This window comes from Tachyglossus aculeatus, chromosome 20, assembly GCF_015852505.1.
Source record: "Tachyglossus aculeatus isolate mTacAcu1 chromosome 20, mTacAcu1.pri, whole genome shotgun sequence".
NCBI lineage: Eukaryota > Metazoa > Chordata > Mammalia > Monotremata > Tachyglossidae > Tachyglossus > Tachyglossus aculeatus.
The window spans coordinates 4,803,432-4,824,592 of record NC_052085.1 but is presented as its reverse complement, the minus strand read 5'-3'; the positions used below and the strand labels follow the sequence as shown (position 1 = coordinate 4,824,592).

Sequence of the window (21,161 nt, the reverse complement as noted above, 5' to 3'; positions counted from 1 at the left end):
GCATGGAGTGGCACTAGCTAGTAGGCGGGCAGATTGCGAAGGGCGTGGACAGACGCTCTTGCCCTCTGGCAGAGGGGAACAGGGACTAGAACCCAGATCTCCTGATGGCCAGGGCAGAGCTCTTCCCAGTGGAGCTGGTACCAGCAGGTCGTCTCACAGAAGGAGGTACGGTTTTTACCCCACTCACCGCTTCATCATTTGTTGGGAAAACAATTCAAAATCTGCACCAGGGAAGATGGCAAGACGATCAGGCTGCCAACCCGTCTGAGGTGGTGGTGGGTTCTCAGGAGCGGCCTCAGCGCCCGTCCTGTCTTTTGAAGTAAACCGGGCTTGGGATGAAGCCAGGCCCAAAGCAGGGCATGTTGTTAATAAGAAATCGGTGCCTTGAGTCAAGTAGGGATTAGCATGGTGGTTTGGGCCGTTGAAGAGTGGGTGCCATGGCTGTTTCCTTTTGTTGCTTTTTGTGGGTCGAGTCGTTTTGGTGTTTTGAAAGGAAGACAAGGACCTTAATTTGGAGTTCAGAAAGCCAGCGCTCTTTCTTTAAGGAGCTGCACTGCAGAATAAAATGAGCCTGCATCCTGACATCTCTAGGAGACACACTGAGGAAAGAAAAAACAATCTTTAATGAGTTTATGAGCATGTCAAGATGGCACTGTTCATCATTATCCAACCATTAAAAACAGAGGGAAATGAGACATGAAAGCCATGTGAAAGGAGCACAGATCACTTCAAAACCGCCCCCACTTTTCAGTAAAGATCATGGAGAGGTAAGAAAGCCTCTGAAGTTACTCCCTGTTTTTGAACCCGTAAATTACAGCTTCCTCAAGAAAAGGACAAACAACTTGTGGCGGTGTTGGCTTTTTGGAACAAATGATTCTTACAGCCCCTCCTTTGGCTCAGTGATCCTACCAAGCTGGAGATTTTCTGTAGGAAATACTGAGCCCTGGAACAAGCAAGGAGTCAAGCCCAGCCCTCCCAGTCGCCTCTGGGAGAATGGGCTTTGGACGCTACCCTAACCCAGTGAGAGGTTAGAATGCCTTTGATTCTCCAATAGCAAGACAAACAGCAAGATGCTGACGACAATAATAATAATAGTAATAATACCTTAGTTTTGGTACAGTACTTCTGTTCCCCAACCCCTTCATGTCACTTATCTTATTTTTATCCTGACAACATCCCTGTGAGCTAGGTAGAAAGGCAGGTATCTATCCTCATTTTGCGGAGTCACCTGCCCGTGATCACACAGCTGGCCGAAGGCAGAGTTTGGTCTCGAACACGGAGCCCCAGCTCCCAAACCGGTGCCTTTCCGGTACATGGACGAGTCCATATTGTCCACTAGGAGTTTAAAATGACCCCTAGTTGTTTGGTAGAGCGTTTTTCCTTCTCCTTTATCACATTTTTATCCTCACATCATCCTCGGGAGGCCAGGAGAGCCAGGCATTATAATCCCCTTTTTAGAGATGAGGAAACTGAGGCCCAGAGGGATAGCCAGTGGCCAAGCTGAGCTGACTTCTTGCCTCCTAACAATGATCTTTCCACTGGATCATGCTCTCCCATTTTGTCTTCTACCCAGAAACATGGTACGGGTCAAGCAGAGCATCTCATGGTCCATGTCACAGCCCCTTTCTGTCATAAAAGCTAATGGCTGGTGAATTAGGGCTCCACCAGTGTTGATTTAGTCAACCACAAATACCCCTGCTGGTTGTTCTCCACCCTTTGGTGGGGTGTGTGATCCTCAGCTCTCCCTTTGTTTTACTTAGTTTGGTTATTGAAATCCTCAGTCATTCACATATATCAAATGACTACTGTAGGCAGAGCTCTTAACACTTATACAGAGCACCTGGGAGGATAGTATTGAATAAGAGACACCATTGGTGGCCGCACAGAGCTTCCTATTTAATAAAGGTTCATCCTTGCCTCACTTGAGGTGGGTGCTAATCCCCTGCAAGGGACGATTATTGCCATTTCTTCGGCCATATATTTGTTGAACCTGATGAGGTCGGTATTTTCCTTTCCACAGTGCCGGCAGGCACGCTTCGCTAGGAGGAAGAATCTATTAAGCTACAGGAAAATTGACACCGTCTCTTTCTACATGAATCGAACCGAGCGGGGTAATTTCTTACCGTGAAAAACTCCGAAAGCAAGATGTTGGAAACAGTTGTCTCTCTTCCGTAGTCGACTTGAGAATTTCGCTGAATTGTATTTATGACGCTTGAGGACGTCTCACAAGGAATGAAATTTCAACCTCAGGCTGTCAGTCTCTATAAAGTAGCTGCTGATGTTTTTCTTCCTGACTACAGACAGTAGTAGTCACGGTTGAGCACCATCCCACCCAGAGTGAAATCCTGGGATAAGAGTAAAATGAGCCTCCTTGCCCTGTCCATTTTAATTATACGGTGGCGGGGTTCGGGGGAGTGTAGAGGGGAGGAACTCTTCATTGTCCAGTTTATATGGCTCTGAAGTCAGCCTGCTTTGGAAGATCAAATCCTTTCATTATGTGACTGGATTTTGAAGCCGGGCTGAAGGTCGCCAGAAGTGTTTTATAATATGAATCAAAACAATAGCAAGAGGAAGTGTGGAGGCTTGGAATTCTCCCTGATACTGCAGAGGCCATTTGAGAATCGAAAGTTCCGCTCGACTGCTAGTAGCAGGAGGTGTAAGTAGGAGCCAAACACAAAGTCTCTGATTTCTCAGTCTCAATAAGCATGCTTGGGGTTTGTCCATTGTGTTTATTCATTCAAATGCATTTGTTTCTCCAAAGGATAATTCCTGTAACTGACTTTCATGTCTCTGACCTGTGCTTAATTGATTGTTCTCTAAGTCTCTGTTCACAGAAGTCGGCACTTAGCATATATTCTGCATGGCATCTGTCATAACTTGACTCATCATTATCAGTCTCATTTATTGAGCGGCTCTGCGTTTGCAGTTGGGCCAATGGGAATGGTTGCTTTGGGGGTGAAGGGCAGTTTGCGGGACCTCCATCTAGGAGAATGGAGTTAGTGTGACTTAGTGCAAAGGACATGGGGACGGAGAGTGGCAAGAACAGTATTCCAGTGCCAGTTCTGCTATTTTCTTGCAGTGTGACCCTAAACTAATTCCTTGACTGCAGTTTCGTCACTTGTAAAATGGGATCAAATATCTGCTCTCCCTTCCTCATAGACTTTGGATCCCTATGGGACAGGGACTGTGTCCAACCCGACGATTTGGTATTTACTCCAGTGCTTAGTACAGTGCCTGGTGCAGAATGGATTGTCCTTGACTCCCAAAGGTTTCCAGTCCCCACGTGCATGTGCTGATACCACGCGGCTATCAGTAGCATTTTCCTCAAACACAAGAGTTCTTTCTCTCTTTCTCTCTCTCTCTCTCTCTCTCTCTCTCTCTCTCTGTATATACATATATACACAGAGAGAGAATATAAGTATTATCCACACAGTAAGCATGTTATACACTGCAAATTCAAATATAATTCTACCGTCACATAATTTTAATCAATGCTTAAACATAACTACTTACAAGAGTTTCATTATTCTTTTTAAAGCGCCCGGATTACACTTATGAGTCTCGTTATGTCTTGTTTAATTGCCACACGTGGTATGAAATTTGGCATCCAATAATCCAGATTGACTTTACAGAAACAACAGAATGCAAAATGATGGAATAAAAGATGAATTACATTTGCAGAGTGTGGGTGGTAAGGGCAGGGAGGATGGTGGACAGATGCCGGTTCAGATATCAGAAGCCCAAAGTGAATTCCTGGTTCTCTGACTGGTTGTGGAGCACAAGACACTGTCAGACTAAGGGGAAAAAGACATTCTTGTGCCTCTCCGCACTTTTCCTCTCAGCTTTGTTGACTGGAAGTGTCTGGGAGTGAATCAGTTATCTCTGCCAACATCTTTCCTGTCACCCATGACCCTTCTCTTTGCTGCTCTTGTACCGAGCCTAGAGCTTTGCACTCAGTTGACTCAATAAATAACATCTATTGATTGACCCCGAAGTTAGAAAGATTTTACCTTTTCATTTTTTTTTCCAACAAGCTTGCAGTTCATGCAGTGTAGGCCTAGTCGGAGTCTTCAAATCCCTGAGAGAAATGCTGGGGCAGACTTGGGTTATTTTGTTTTATCCAGGTTGGGCCCTGTAATTTTATTTTGATTTTAAGAAGCGTTTGAGTAGGAAATCCAAGACTTCAAAGTGCTCATCCTATTGAAAACAAGTATAGACTTTTTGTCTGTGTGGGTCTAGTTCGCTGACCTTAAAGTAATCCGGAAACTATGCGTAGTACGTCTAGACTGCCTTCCTGCCAGAAACCACTGGGCTGAAATGATGGAGACGTCGATCAGGAACAGCGGATGAACCCTCGGCTCTGAGACTTTAGGACAGTTACCCTGAGCAGAGGAGTTGATTCTGTTACTAGTGGCTTGCATGGTGCTCTTTCCACTGTGTTTGCAATTTTATGCATTCCATTGCAACCATAGAAAAAGTAGCATGGCTGGTCTGTGAAATGAAATTCTCTAAAATTCCAAGAGGGATTCAGTAGGGGCATGAGCTAAGTTCTAGCAAAACTCTGAATGCCAGTCAGTCAGTAAGTACTCTGTATTGGGCTCCTACGCAGTGTTTCGGGGAGAACAACGGAAGCAAAACCCATAATAATAATGATAACGATGATGATGGCATTTATCATCACCATCATCAATCGTATTTATTGAGCGCTTTCTATGTGCAGAGCACTGTACTAAGCGCTTGGGAAGTACAAATTGGCAACATATAGAGACCGTCCCTACCCAACAGTGGGCTCACAGTCTAAAAGGGGGAGACAGAGAACAAAACCAAACATATTAACAAAATAAAATGAATAGAACAGATATGTACAAGTAAAATAAATAAATAAATGGAGTAATAAATATGTACAAAGATATATACATATATACAGGTGCTGTGGGGAAGGGAAGGAGGTAAGATGGGGGGGGGTGGCGTTTACTATGTGCAAAGCACTGTTCTAATCGCTGAAGCACGTCACTTCACTTCTCTGGGCCTCAGTTACCTCATCTGTAAAATGGGGATTTGATACCCGTTTTCCCTCCCTCTTAGGCTGCTGGACTAGGACTGTGTCCGCCTTGGTGATCTTGTATCTACCCCTGGGCTTAGGACAGTTCTTGATGCAGTGTTTAAGTGCCACAGTTACTGTTGTTATTATCACTATTATTATTGCCACTCATCTCTTCCATGAGCCGGCAGTCTGTGTTGACCTTCATTTTATAAAATTGCTGTGTCTTGTGCCCTTTCCTAACAGAAGAGTTTAAAGGGAAATTGATAATAATGGACAGTAATGGGGTGGTCGCATCTAATCCTGCAACACGTAGAATTGCTTTCATTTAAGCTCACTTGGGCAGGGAGTGTGCCTGTTAATTCTGATGTTTTGTACTTTTGCAAGCACTTAGTACAGTGCTCTGCGCATAGTAAGTGCTCGATAAATACCAATGATTGAAGAGTCTTAGTTCCTTGTAGGTAGGCCCTGTGCCTGGGCTTCTGTTGTACTTTCCTAAGCCCTTAGCACAGTGTGATGAATTGGGTAGGTGTTCAATAAATACTCTTGCTTCTACTATTGCTCTACCACTCCTTTTCAAGTAGAATTCAAATAATTATAAAATAATACTATACATGGTGAAACTCTTCACATCAAGGATGCTGAGGAGCAGAGGTTACAATGTTACAGTTTGGTACAGTAGTAAAGTTTCATTTTACTCCCATCAGTCATCTTTTCAGAAAGTTAACTGCACTGGTACAATTTGATATCCTGTGGCACGATGACTGCCAGGCCAGTGGTGTAAGCAGAGAACCAATAAAACTGTCAAAGTGTGAGTGTAATTGCCTTTATGCAATATTGCCCTAGCCAGAAAAACCAATGAGAGAGATTTTTCAAGGTCTCTTCCCTTCAGATGCCACTTAAATTGTGTTCCGGAGATCACTGCGAAATGGTGACACAGTCCTGGCAATGTTCTTCCTTTATAGTCCTTAATTTGTTAGCACTTATAAAGTGGCACGGTTTAGTGCTTCTGGTTGGCAGGCTTTATTGGAGGTAGTGGGAAATTGTGGCATCGTCAACACAAAAGACAAATCTTGGTTTTCCGAGTACAGCTTGACAAACCCAAACTCTGCCCCGGGTAGTTTAGTCACTCAGCTGCGTAGGGGGAGGTGGGGACTGGAGCAGATGGTCTCCTGAGGACCCCCTTCCAGTTCCGGAATTCTGTATTCGGTTATATGGATACTGTTTTAATTTTGATATCAATTGTTGGAGTTTTATTCTCCCAATTACCACCTCACTATCCATCTGGTAAGTTCCATTTCCCTGCTTTTCCATTCTGAACATTTGAGTTATGGCATTTATGATTTCCTAATTACTCTTGTAAGCACTTCACGGGCTAATCAGATCAGAGCTAGACCCTGACCTGCACGGGGCTCACAATCGTGGGGTGGCTGGGCGGAGGTATGCGTGGCTTAATGGAAAGAGCATGGGCTTGGGAGTGAGAGGACATGGGATCTAGTCCCGGGGGAAGGGACTCGGTTTCTTCCTTGGGCTGTCCTGCTGCCCCGACACCCTCTCGCGGCACCGTTCGACCCTTCCTGGGGCTCCACTACGAGACCCCCCCTTGTCCTGTTGATCACTTCCTCCCTGGGTTCTCCTGGAAACTGAAGCCCAGAACTATCCCTCTCAGAGAAGTCTTCTCTGAGGCTGAAGGTTAATGGTGCTGAAAGGAATATCTGTTGTGTGACATGAGCTCTAAGCCTCCGCCCCAGGCTGCGTAATCCCCCTCTCCACCCCTCCAAATTTGGAGCACGTTGAGAAACAGAAGTTATTTTCTCACTGTCGTCGGGCCCCAGTTGTCCGTCGGAGGACGTGCCTCACCGAGGCACTCAGGCTAACGATCCTGGGCTTGATGAGCAAGAAGTGAATCACCATCCCCTTTGACTAATTGCAGCAGGTTGTACATTTCCTGACTCTCTTTTGAAATATTCACGTGGCAAGGGAAGCCGAGCTAGTGAAATCCCCTTTCTCCTCGCTGCCTGGCCTTTCCAGTTATCAATCAATAGTATTTAGTGAGCGCATACTATGTGCAGAGCTCTGTACTAAGTGCCTGGGAGGGTACAGTACCGCAGAATTAGCAGACGTGTTCTCTGCCAATAACAAGTTTCCAGTCTAGAGTTGAACTGTGAATCACAGACACTGAAGGGTGCTTAAAAGAAAGCCAGTAACAGAAATTCCCTGCGGAACTTCCAGAGGTCAAACTTCCCAAACTTCCCAGCCGGAAGCCTTGCGTAACTGCTCACGTGTACTCATTCAGAAAACTGCCGTGATGGCTTTCACGGGCAGTTTAGCTGGCCGGTGGAAATATTTGCCGAAGCACGCGGTCCCGATGGATTCTCTAAATGTTTTGCCAGCCCAGGGATCTGGCATTTCCTGGGGAGCTTGGACGCTCGGAGCCTCCTGAAGGACCTTCAGTCTCTTTTCTGACCGGAAAATCGACGCCCGAGTTTGTTTTGGGGCTGAAGGGAGTATTTTTGGGGGTGAGAGGTGTCTCTGTGGGACTTCCACCCAGCGTGCCTTAGTAGGAAGAGCATAGGGACCGGGGAGGGAGGAGACCTGGGTTGTCATCCCAGCTTTGTCGTTTACCAGCGGTGTGACCTTGGACAAGTCACTTAACTTCTCTAAGGCTCACGCTACCTCATCTCTAAGATGGGGGTGGGTTAAAAAAAAAACCCTGGTCTCCCTCCCTCTTAGACTTTGAGTCCCAGGTGGCATTGGCACTGTGCCCGATCTGATGATCTTGTTGCCTGCCACAGTGCTTGGCACAAGGTAAGCATTTAATAAATACCCTCAATATTGTCTACATTGCCTCAGCTGTTCTTCCCCATTGAGAATGATGGGCTCAGTCTAAGGACAGCTGGATCAGTGGCTCTTGATGTTGGGGGGAACAGAGAGGATGATTCTACCTCTGGGATGGGTACAGATTTTTCCTGGTGGGCCTCAGCCTCTCCCTTTTGATTTGGCTTCCAATCTTAGACCAAAAATATTCCATGAGACTAGACTATAGAACAGACCGTAGCCTTTAATCCAGATGCGCAATCCTAACTGCCACGTTTCATGTGGGTCTTTTAAAAATTTTCTCTGAAATCCTAATAACTCCATGGCACTCTGACCTTTTTGGCTGCTGAGAGAAATTATCAGCAAATTGGGTGGAAGTCCAGGGGGCCCGATATCGACTTGTTATAATTACCCATGTGCTCTTTGAAGAGCCCAGACTGGGAGAGGGGCTGGGAGAGAGTTGATGGAGGACAGGGATTTGAGCTTTTGCCAGGTGGAATTTCTTTCCCACTTAAATCTGAATGTAATGGAGTTGTTGCTAGGGGAGTCTTCCAGTTTTCACAAGGTCATTAAGTGGCTTGGGTTCCAGTTAAGTGCAGAGTTCTCCCATCACAACTCAATTCCTCCATAACGATGGGCTGGAGGTGTTGGCCTGCATAGAAATTAGCCATTTAGAGAGCGGGGCATTGCTACTGGGAGCCAGCAGTTATGGGATTCGACCCTTTGACCCCGATCTCCGCTGTGTCCACGGCCAGGCCACTGAACAGCTGAAAATCAAGTCTTGAACCTGAGTCTCTGATGCTGCCTGGGGTTAATCCTAGGATTGGGTAGCTCCAGGGTACTGGCGCCGGGTTCCTCTCACCCTGATTTTGAAAAGTTGATCGTGACGTAGAAATGGCTGTATCCCGTATAGTCTCCCCAGGAATCATTGCTCCCCCGACCCTGTGGGCAAGATTACCTCCGTTTATTAGCCTGGACCGTCCCAGCCAGTCAAGGGGAAGTAGCCGCCTTCTCGGAGGCGGGTTATAAGACAGGCTGTATTACGCCACTCAGCAGTTATGCCTCTGCGTTTGATCGATTATTTATTCAGCTGTCTCAGCCTGTGCTATCGTTGTGCTTCTTCCTGCTCCCATTGTTTTTAAAGAATTTGTCTGCCTGTCTGTTCCCCTATCAGAATATAAGCCCGTAGTGGGCAGAGACTGCCTCTTTTGCTTGTGTTGTACCAAGCGTTCAGTGCAGTGCTCAATCGAAAGTGTTGATTGACTGATGGTGACACTATTAGGACGCCAGGGCTGTCAAGTTCACCCAGGCATCTTGCCCCGGGTGGAGAATCACAAGCCAATGAGGCCGTTGGATTTGTTCATTCTGCCGCATTCGTGTTTTTCAGAAATCGAAGCAAAGGAAGCGTGTGACTGGTTACGAGCCGCTGGGTTCCCTCAATATGCTCAACTCTACGAAGGTAAGTGTCCTTTTCCCATTTCTCCTGTGGTGAAAAGGAAAATATCTTTGGACTGTGCTGCCCAAGCAGGCATAACCATCGATTGCCTGTTTCTCCCTCCTTCTCCCTGTTCATCCCTGGCTCCTCCTTCCTTCCCGCTTTTAGCCAGGTCTTGCTTTAAATCCCCACGGACACCAGCTCTGTTTCCCCCGTCTCCCTTTCCAACTTCCTCCTCGGCACACTTGGCGAGTTCTGGCATTTCTCCCTGTGAAGTCCTCAGGTGCAGTCCCTCCCTGAAAGGTTCAGCTTCCAACTTTCTTCTCTCTGCTTATCAGCAGACGATCCTCTTTTTATCCCTTCCTCTTTGCCAGAGGCACAAGAAAGTAGCTTAGCATTCTTTGCCTGTGGCTAAATTCCTAGAAAACAAATGCCAATCTGTGTATAAAGTTCTACTGCAGCGTGGCAGATTTTCCTTGGAAAAAATGTGAAATATTTTGGGATCCACTAGCATGTTATGGAGGATGTGCTTTCTTTAATCTGTTGCCGTACTTTTTAGTAATTTTTAATTATTCAAATCGCAAATCAGTAGTGTGTGGGGTTTTTTTTAATGCTGTTTGTTAAGCACTTACTATGGATAAGGCACTGTACTAAAAGCTGGGGCAGACACAAGCTAATCAGGTTGGACACAGTCCATGACCAACATGGGGCTCACAGCCTTAACCCCCATTTTATGGGTGAGGTAACTGAGGCACAGAGAAGTTAAGTGGCTTGCCCAGGGACATGCAGCAGACAAGGGGAAAAGCTGGAATTAGAACTCAGGTCCTGATTCCCAGGCCCGGGCTCTATCCACTAGGCAATACTGCTTCTGCTTTTGCCATAAGAAATTATCCCAGTTCCTAACCCTAATCTGTTTTAATGTCCATTTTCTCCCCTGTAGACTGTAAGCTCCTTTGTGAGCGGGGATTGTGTCTACCAACTCTGTTGTATCCTCCTCTCCCAAGCATTTAGTACAGTGATCTGCCCACAGTAAGTGCTCAATAAATGCCCTTACCCGATTGACCCATTCTTGTAACTAAAATAAAGCCAGCTAGGATGCTGTGATGATGGTGGCGAGGGTGACTCGCGTTGGGAGTGACAGACCACCCTCGTTTCCCTGAGACTTTGAGGCCAAGAACCTGGAAGAAGATGTTGATTATCGGACCAGACTTACTGTGGCTTGAGTCTGTCTCCAGTATTTAGCTCGGCTCCCATTTCCCCTACTTGCTGTCTCTTTTGCATCACCTGTGCAATCGGATTTATACCCTTTAATCACTTAATATTCACCGCACCCAGCCCCACCGCCCTTAGGTACATAGCTTTATGCCCTGCCATTTCCCCTGTCTCTAATTTACATTACTGTCTGTCTCTTAGACTGTAAGATCCTCGTGAGGAGGATCGTGTTTACCACCTCCATTGTATTGTGCTCTCCCAAGCACTTAGTATGATGCTGTACTCACAGTAAGCACTCGGTAAATATCACTGATTGATTGGAGGCCAGAGAGTATTTCTGGGCATCAGTTATCCAGATAATTAGGGAGCATTGGCCTCAGGTTATTGACAGTGGCCACGGGCAAGGAGAGTTCTTTGGAGAGTAGTCACGCTGTGGAAATTCTTGCCGCTTTGAGCGGGGAGAAGTAAGATGAGCCACCAGCTCATTGTCCATCCTGAATGTGAGAAAGGGAGTCAGCTGTGAACATCCTGAGTGAAGTGTTTTTTGAGCCTTTTATTTTAGCCACGAAGCTGCCGCTCCCCCCACCCCCTCCTGGATTGAGATCCTGCCCGAAGGACTCAGTTCGAACCCTGACGTTTGCACATCTCCCCTCGCGGGCTCTCGCCCCTGCCGGGCGGGTGCCCCTGGGGACCAGAGGGCCACGAGCGAGTGGGCGGTCAGGGTTGTTGCACACACCAGGTGGTTTTATGTGCAAGGACCCGTTGACCACAGCCCAGGACCGATGCCGTGGCCAGCACCGTGGCCAGCGGCTGGTTATCTCGCTAGCCAGAGCAGTCTTTGCCACTCATGGTAGCCAGCTAGTTTGGGGGATCCCTCAGGGCCTGATCACCTCGCAGAATACCCTAGGTGGTTCATTAGTCAGAAAACTCTACCCCCTATGGTGGCTGTCTAGCCAACTGGCCCAGGACTAGAAGCCAGAGCCACTGGGCCAGCAGCAGCAGGGCTTTTGCCAATTTGTGGAGCCAACATCTGATTGAGTTTCATGTTCCCTGAGAACCACAGTCAAAGCACTTTTCCTTCCTGAGAAAAATCTGTCGGCCACATGTGTCTCCGATCCAGAAAGGTGGCAAGGAGTGACTTGATTGCTTATGTGGATCATGAAAGCGTAAGGAGCTATTTGCAGTTCCCAGTTTAGCGAGCTGGTGTGATGATGATCACATTGAAAAGCTCAGACCCTTCAATATTTTATCAGACACCTTGTCACTCATCTCTCCCCTTGCTTTTGCAATCTCTACAGCACTTATATTAAAAATAAAATGCCTGTTCTCTTGGGCGATGGCAACAGATACCTTAGTGGGGGGAAAAGCTGGTGGCAAATTTGATAAGTCACATGGGTTTGGATGATAGGATCCCTGCTCTGTATCTCCAAAATGAGCTGAGTTGATTTTGGCGTAAATTAAACACATCCTCTGTCTTCATTTTTTGTAGATTCACAGTTTCCCATCAACATTGCAGCGGTAAAGAAAGATCATGATTTCCTCGAAAAGGACCTTGTAGAACCTCTTTGCAGGTAAACCAGATGATTTATTTTGGCTTTTCAGTCGTTTTAGGCCACAGGTCTTCTCTTTGAGGGGAAGCCACGCTGGTGGTTATTCTCTGGGGCCATTTCAGAGTCACTTATTGACAAGGGGCTACCTACCAATGCAAGTGTGTCAGTCTGCTCTGTGTTTGAAAATACTCTGAGCATTCAATCCATCGGGGGCATTCATCGAGTGCCTACCGAGGGCTAGGCACTGTACTGAGAGAGTGGAAGCGTACCGGCAATAGCAAGACCAATCGGTATTCCCTATCCTCGAGAAGAATACAATCTAGTGGAGGAAGATGGCAGTCAATTATTTAGAGAGAGTCCTTGCGTTCACTTAAAATTATTTTCCCGGTGTCTGGCATCTGGCCAGAGTCCTGCTGTGGTCAGCTGTTGACCAGTGTAGGGACAGATGATGGACCATGAGCAGAAAATTTCAGGGGGGCCGAGAGGAAGCGGGGTAGGGGGAGGGAAGCAGAACAGCTGACGGGGAAGGATTCTGCTGTGGCTATCGTGGAAGACTGGGCACTTTAGTTTTCCACAGTGACTCCAGGTGACGGCTCAGGAGGTTGTAGCTGCAGTTCATCATCATCATCATCATCAATCGTATTTATTGAGCGCTTACTGTGTGCAGAGCACTGTACTAAGCGCTTGGGAAGTACAAGTTAGCAACATATAGAGACAATCCTTACTGCAGTTCCTCTGGGTAGCCAATTGCCATCACTTGGGTGGGTTTTTCAGCCAATCACTGGGTGAGGCAGTAAGTGAAATGGTAACATTTACTCATCCCCATATCTGTGTGTATATGTATTTTATAGATATAAAATATTTACCCAGTCAGTAAAAGAATAGATTCTTCTCCCCCTGGCCCCACCTCTGAGGCGTAGATTTTCCACGTTGGAAACCGAAAGGCCACAGACCTCCGGGTGATGACGGTCGGCTGAACATAATTTGCCTCCTCTGATGTTAGTACCCCATCGATCTGCTAGCCATTTAGCCACTCACGGAACACTGCTGTCCATCAGGAGGGTGACAGGGAGTACCGATTGTGTCTCTTTTACTCCGTGCACCCCTCTGATGGGGAATGCCAGAGGCTAAAGAGTGTCCTGGTCATCCAAAAAAGGATTGGGATGAGAGTGATTTCTGCATTTATTTGAAGTCTTTAACCAAACTGCTGGGCAAGTGGCCACAAACACACATGCCAAAGACCCTGGCACGGGTTGGCCCATGCAGATAGGAGGCAGCGTGGCCTGGTGGAAACAGCCCCCGAAATGGAAGCCAGGAAAGAAGTCCGAGTGAGTCCCAGCTTTCCCTTTAACCTACCGTGTGTCTTTGTGCAAGGCCCTTGGCCCCTCTGAGCCTCAGTTTCCCCATCTATAAAATGAGGATGAGGAACCTGCTCTTCCCACTTGGGACAGGGACTGTGTTTGATCTGATTATCAGATATCTGCCCCAGTGCTTTGCATAGGGGAAGTGCACCATAAATACCTTCATTTTGTTATGTCCAAGGAAAGGTGAGTTTATTATGAAGAACGTGAGAGTTCTAATACCCTTCTGTATTGTTTTGCATTTGAGGTAATAGTGGTATTTGTTGTTAAATGCCAAATCACTGTGGCAAGCCCTGGGGTCTTGCCAGGTCTACAGTATGACACAGTTGGTAGACATGTTCCCTTGCCCACCATGAGCTGGCTGTCTAAAGTAAGTCTGAGGGAGAGGGAGAACAGATATCTGACCCCCATTTTGCAGTTGAGGAAACAGAGCCAGACAGGTTAAGTGACTTGCCCAGAGTCACACAGCAGAGCCAGAGCTGAAACTGGAGCCCAGGTCTCCTGATCCCAGGCCAGTGCTCTTTTGCATGACATCAAAAATCACTTGAGCTGCCTGCCCTGCGCAGACAGGCATTAAATGGACGTCATTCTTTACTGAAGACCACTTCTTCTTAGTTGGAAATGCTTGACATTTAGAAGGAGCAGAGGGAGTATTTCTACTTTAATTGAATGTGCCTGTTTATGGAGAAAGCCCTAGTCTCCAATAAGCAGAACAGGCACGAATCTGTAGTAATGCCACAGTACACTTTATTGAAGCCACAGTGATGGACTTGAACATTGCTAGTACACACAGGATATGCTATTCATCTATTGCTCCGAGAAGCGTAGTTATAGTGTGATGGCAGTCGTGCCTCAGGCTGGGGGCTTACGTCTCTAGTCGCGGGCAGTGTAAGGAGACCGGGGAACAGTTGTTCACACTGGAATCTGCTTGTGCACATTCTTGAATGCGTTTCCGTTTGTGAGCTCCTGGAGCTTTCACTTCTACAACCACTCTCATAGGTCACTGACAAAAAGTTTACGACGGTAGAGTTTCGAAATGGCTCTGAACGCTAAAAGCCCCGAGGGCCCCCTGCGGAGGGTGGTATCCCGAAAATCATCAGCTAAAAACGAGTACAGTTTCCTTAAGGATAACAGGAGTTATGAATCATAGGGTCATAAAGCCAGAAGGGATCTTGAGGCACCACCTGGTCTCGCGGCAGGTAAGTGACCAAGCCCTCCCGGATGGAGGATTATCTTAATGATCCTTAATGATCTCCAGGTCTACCTCCGGCCAGTTCCGGGACTTCATTCAGAGTCTTATCAATCAATCAATCATATTTATTGAGTGCTTACTGTGTGCAGGGCACTGTACTAAGCGCTTGGGAAGTACAAGTTGGCAACATATAGAGACAGTCCCTACCCAACAGTGGGCTCACAGTCTAAAAGACTTATCGCCCTTATGACAGTCGAGAAGTTATTCCGTCTGTCGGCCGTTCTCCCTGACTAGTGGTGAGCCCCATCACTTGAGCGGCCGTTGTCGCAGAGGGAGTTCAGTAAGGTTTATTCAATCATTACCGTATTCATTCAGTGCTTCTTATGTGCTAGACATCTTACAAAACGCCGGGGTAGATTAATCCGATCGGACCCAGTCCCTGTCCCACACAGGGCACGCAGTCTAAGTGGGATTGAGAGCGGGTATGAAATTCCCATTTTACGGACAAGGAAACCGAAGCCTAGAGAGGCTAAGTGACGTGCCTAGGGCCCTGCCGCTAGTCACTAGTAGGCTCAGTGCTTTAGAGAGACTCAGGCTCTCTAATCCAACAGACTTTTCAAATATCACCTCCTCCAACAAGCTTTCCGTGATTAACTTTAAATACCCAGGGTCGTATCAGCCCGCCATCCATCTCTAGCACTTACATATTGACTTATACCCTTCCTCACTCTGTGTGTGTGAGTGTGTGTGTGTGTGTGTGTATCTGTGTAACCAACTGTACAGTAAATTACTTATTCTGATTATTCCTACTTATACACTTTTCATATCTGCATCCTCCATTAGACTGGAAGTTTCTTGTGGGCAGGGAGAGTGTCTCACGCTTCGGTTGTACTGTCCCTCTGGTGCATTGCATCATCATCATCATCAATTGTATTTATTGAGCGCTTACTATGTGCAGAGCACTGTACTAAGCGCTTGGGAAGTACAAATTGGCAACATATAGAGGCAGTCCCTACCCAACAGTGGGCTCCCAGTCTAAAAGGGAGAGACAGAGAACAAAACCAAACATACTAATAAAATAAATAGAATAGATATGTACAAATAAAATAAATAAATAAATAGAGTAAAAAATATGTACAAACATATATACATTGCATATGCATATATGCATTGCATATAGTAGGCCCTCATAAATGCTATTCGTTATTACTACTACCAATTTTTTAATAGTATTGGTTAAGTGCTTACTATGTGCCGGACACTATACTAAGCATTGGGTAAGGTACAAATTAATCAGGCTGGACCCAGTTCACATCCCACATGGGGCTCACGGTCTTAATCCCGTTTTTGCAGATGAGGGAATTTAGGCCCAGAGAACTGAAGCGACTTGCCCACGGCCACACAGCAGACAAGTGGCAGAGCTGGGATGAGAACCCAGGTTCTTCCAACAGCAGCCCAGAAAGCCACAAGCACTCCATAGTGACAAGTCCCCAGCGGCAAAAGAGCCCCTGACGCACAAGTTCCAGCTTGCATCCCATACAGTGGGCTTCGCTTTTAGACTGTGAGCCCACTGTTGGGTAGGGACTGTCTCTATATGTGGCCAACTTGTACTTCCCAAGCGCTTAGTACAGTGCTCTGCACACAGTAAGTGCTCAATAAGTACGATTGATTGATTGATTGATTACAAGCCTGAGGCACTAGTTAGCCCCCTTGTATCTTCATCCGGGGTCTGGGCTTTTGTCCCACAGGCTGGGTTCTGGGGAGCACTGGGCCGGGCCGCCTGTCTCTGCTGGGGCTTGGGTGACCACAGACACGCACACCCTGTACCCGTGCAGGGCGTCCGGAGCCGCCCTGCCCCGCGGGGATCAGAGTCCCGAAGGGGAGGGCCTCTCCTTAACCTCCAGAGATAAATGAGCCATTAACTTCCTGGCTGCTGGGCTGCTGCTGGATCCCACCTTCCTCAGTGCCCCACAGGCTCTGGGCTAGCCTCCAGAGGGCTTCCTCACCTCTTAACCGGAGCTTTTGGGGATTGGCTCAGTGGAAAAAGCACGGGCTTTGGAGTCAGAGGTCATGGGTTCGAATCCCAGCTCTGCCAATTGTCAGCTGTGTGACTTTGGGCAAGTCACTTCACTTCTCTGTTGCCTGTTCCCTCATCTGTAAAATGGGGATTAACACTGTGAGCCCCACGTGGGACAACCTGATCCCCTTGTATCCCCCCAGAGCTTAGGACAGTGCTTTGCACATAGTAAGCGCTTAACAAATACCATCATTATCATCATCATCATCTTTGATTTCAGTTTGGAGCCCTGTCTGGCCAGAACACGACTTGCCTGAAGCGTAGTTCCTCCTATTCTTTGTCGAAGACAAACTGTTTTCTACACGTGCACACATTCTCTCTCTCTCTCTCTCTCTCTCTCTCTCTCTCTCTCTCTCTCTCTCTCTCTCTCTCTCTCTCTCTCTCTCTCTCTCCCTCTCTCTCCCTCTCCCGCCCCCCCCCACCCCCCCCACACACCTTCCCATTTCCTCCAGTGGCACTGCTTTCAGTGCTCAACCAGTCTCTCATGCTTTAATTTGAGTCTAATTCTTCTCATTTAGTCTTGAGTGGACATAGATTGGCTCCCACCTGCTCAGGCGCCCCCAAAACCCTGCATAAACTTTCATTCGACTAAGCCTTGATTTCTGTGGTATGTGGATGCTGAGATGGATCACGTTCTCCCCTTTTTCCCCTTTGTGTCACGCCTATAAAATGACATTTATTTAGCTAGATTTGTTCTTAGGGTTGCTTCTTAGAATTTCATGCTCTCCAGGGTGGTGGCAGATTAGTTGTTTGATCAATCATCCAACCAGTGGAAGTTGTTGAGGACAGTATGTTTGATCATTAAGTGATCGGTGGACAGGTCTATATCAATCAGTCAGTCGTTGGTTTTTAATGAGCCCGTACTGTGTACTAAGCGCTTGGGAGAGTACAGTACAATAGAGTTGATAGAAACATTCCCTGCCTATAATGAAAGTGTGACCCTGGGCAAGCCACTTCTCTATGTCTTGGTTACCTCATCTGTAAAATGGGGATTGAGACTGAGAGACCCATGTGGGACATGGACTGTATCCAACCTGATCAATCTGTAAATACCTCAGCGCTTAGCACAGTGGTTGGCACATAGTAAGGGCCATTATTTTTAGTTTGTTTTTTTTTTTAAAAAAAGTGTACTGTGAGGAAGACAAGATTGAACTGTTCTGTGTTCTGATTGATGGATTCTGGGTTTGGCCATCCTAGTCCTAGTGAGAGCGAGCTGTCGAAGGGGTATGCAGCCTCCTCACCCTCTCTCACTTTCGCAGACTTCTTTAGTAAATGTAATGGGTTTTATTGAGCACCTGCTGAGTACCCTACCCTGCCCTGCTTCCCCCTTTAGAGTAGAAGTTCCTAGTGGCCAGAGTTGTATTTGTATTTTCCCAAAAGCACTATTCAGTGCATTGTACCTAGTGGGTATACTACCATCGGTACTGCACTGAGCGCTTGGGGAAATATAACTGAAGTAAAACTCAGTATTTCCAGTTGCAGCTACTCTCTGAAATCGAGCAACTTCTCGTCAGAGAGATTCCTTGACTGGGAAAAACAAGTTGTTTCTGCTCTAAATTGTTTTGCAGGTGCATGGGGTCTCCCCAGTCCTGGTCCGCTGGAGCTTACAGTCTGGAGGGGGAGACAGACATGAAAATAAATTACAGATATGGGAAATGGCAGGGTGTACAGATATGGACATTTGTTCTAGTGGGGCTGGTAATGGGGAGAATATCAAGAGGCTGTTGGTCAGCTTGAAACCACCATCGCCCGGGTGGTTTGAGAGTTGAAAGAAAAGTTTTTATCCTTCTGCCTGGAGATACGGTTGGCTCAAACCAGAGCAGTGGTGAGGTAAAAAAAAAAACAAGTTGAGTCATAAGCAAAGCAACCTGTGGAATGAGGAGTGTTCAGCCTTCCAAGAATGTGGATCTCCAAAGGAGTCCCTGTCAGGCAGGCCCCTGGGTACAACTGTGGGGGTCTCTCGACGGGTCGGTGAGCCCCGCTTTCAAAGCGGGGGCAAAGGTGGCAGTGGGCGATTCTGCACCACAGCTAGCCGGGTAATTGGTGCTCGCCAGGGTGGAGCTAGAAAGGCCCCGACTGTTGGCAAACCAAGATCCCGAAGGTTTTCTGGTGGCAGAAGCGGTTTCCAGAATGGCACCACCCACGGGGGCTTGCCAAACCCTCAACACTCATTTCCTCAAACTGGGGTCTCTTGGAGATCAATCAATCAATCAATCAATCGTATTTATTGAGCGCTTACTATGTGCAGAGCACTGTACTAAGCGCTTGGGAAGTACAAATTGGCAACACATAGAGACAGTCCCTACCCAACAGTGGGCTCACAGTCTAAAAGGGGGAGACAGAGAACAGAACCAAACATACCAACAAAATTAAATAAATAGGATAGAAATATACAAGTAAAATAAATAAATAAATAGAGTAATAAATATGTACAACCATATATACATATGTACAGGTGCTGTGGGGAAGGGAAGGAGGTAAGATGGGGGGATGGAGAGGGGGACGAGGGGGAGAGGAATGAAGGGCTCAGTCTGGGAAGGCCTCCTGGAGGAGGTGAGCTCTCAGCAGGGCCTTGAAGGAAGGAAGAGAGCTAGCTTGGCGGAGGGGCAGAGGGATTGGGGGAATTCCAGGCCCGGGGGATGACGTGGGCTGGGGGTCGACGGCGGGACAGTCGAGAACGAGGTACAGTGAGGAGATCAGCGGCGGAGGAGCAGAGGTTGCGGGCTGGGCAGTAGAAGGAGAGAAGGGAGGTGATGTAGGAGGGGGCGAGGTGATGGACAGCCTTGAAGCCCAGGGTGAGGAGTTTCTGCCTGATGCGCAGATTGATTGGTAGCCACTGGAGATTTTTGAGGAGGGGAGTAATATGCTCAGAGCGTTTCTGGACAAAGATAATCCGGGCAGCAGCATGAAGTATGGATTGAAGTGGAGAGAGACACGAGGATGGGAGATCAGAGAGAAGGCTGGTGCAGTAGTCCAGATGGGGTAGGATGAGAGCTTGAATGAGCAGGGTAGCAGTTTGGATGGAGAGGAAAGGGCGGATCTTGGCAATGTTGCGGAGCTGAAACCGGCAGGTTTTGGTGACGGCTTGGATGTGAGGGGTGAATGAGAGAGCGGAGTCGAGGATGACACCAAGGTTGCGGGCTTGTGAGACGGGAAGGGTGGTAGTGCCGTCAACAGAGATGGGAAAGTCAGGGAGAGGACAAGGTTTGGGAGGGAAGACAAGGAGCTCAGTCTTCGACATGTTGAGCTTTAGGTGGCGGGCAGACCACGTAAAGTACCCCACCTCCCAGAAAGTCCGCTTTTGCCGGCCGAAAGAAGCTGTCAAGCAAGCCTGTGGCCACTGGCCAGAAGAGGGGAAGTCTCGTGGAAGCCCACGAGCCCACTCCTAAACCCGGGGAGCCCTCATCAGCCTGCCAACAGCCCGTTAGGTTCACCAGACTGCTTTTGGCTTGCTTTGGGATCCAGATACCCTAGGACTCTCCTGACAGGGCTGTTGGAGAGGCCCGCCCCTCCCCGGATTACATACCAGGGTTGTTTATTTGGCATATATGTAACTGCCTCTCCTGCCAGAATGTGAGTTATGTAACGGCCCTCCCCCCCAACACACACACACACATACCCCCAAACACAGCACAGAGTCCTTTCCCATGGCCCTGCAGCTGCAGCAGGAGCAAGAGCCTGAAGATGAGTGGAGCTTCTGCCTGCCTCTCTTGTCTCTGCTCTTTCTGCCAGTAACGGTGGTACCTTTGGAGACCCTGCGTCTCCCCGCGGGGAAAGGCACCCCACCTGGCACGCTATCCGACCAGTAGGGCTTTCTACCTTGCTGCCACTGACATGTCGACAAAAGGTGAGAAGTTCAGGCTGACAGGGGTTTAATTACCAGATGCCTTAATGTCCCTGATTGGTTTTTTCCCTCACTTCTCTTGGCAGCGATGGTCTCTTGGAAAGACCATGGAATTGAGAGTTAGGCCACCTGGCCACCGACCGGCTGTTTGACCTTAGGCAGCTCTCTTAACCTCTCTGGGCCTCAGCTTCCTTATTGGTAAAACGGGTGTACAATTCCAGCCCCCTTCCCTCTGATTCCCGTATAGACAGGAGCTGGCACTAATGCGTTTTTGACCAGCGGGTCAACCCAGAAACTCTTCTCCCTGATGTGTGAGTGCAGGCATTCCTTCTGTTCCTCCCTCGGTTTCTGTCCAGCCCAGACTCTCGGGGCCGAGGCTCCCCTGGAGCCATGGCGTCCATTGTCCTGTCCCGAGTGCTTAGCACAGTGCTCTGACCTAAAGGGGCCAGCTTTTGAGTGTGAGCCCGGGGGCAGAATGCGGACAGGGATTTTAGGAGGGCGGAGGAGGACTGGGATAGGATAGACGTCAAAGAGGGAGTAGGCCGGAAAGTCACCGTTTTGGGTCTTTTCAACTCTGATTGGCAACTCTCCCATTTGCAATTCATTCGATAATATTTACTGAGCGCTTACTG

General features: G+C 47.8%; 1 protein-coding gene across 4 annotated transcripts in view; it reads left to right on the top strand.

The window, feature by feature from the left end:
• Positions 1-21,161, top strand: part of STARD13 (StAR related lipid transfer domain containing 13) — a 326,179-nt gene that overhangs the window by 279,204 nt on the left and 25,814 nt on the right. For all 4 annotated transcript variants that reach the window (XM_038761765.1, XM_038761766.1, XM_038761767.1 and 1 more), the window contains 2 exons: positions 9,246-9,317; positions 11,995-12,076. In XM_038761765.1, coding sequence (XP_038617693.1) covers positions 9,246-9,317; positions 11,995-12,076 — 154 coding nt within the window. The remainder of the gene's footprint in view (positions 1-9,245; positions 9,318-11,994; positions 12,077-21,161) is intronic.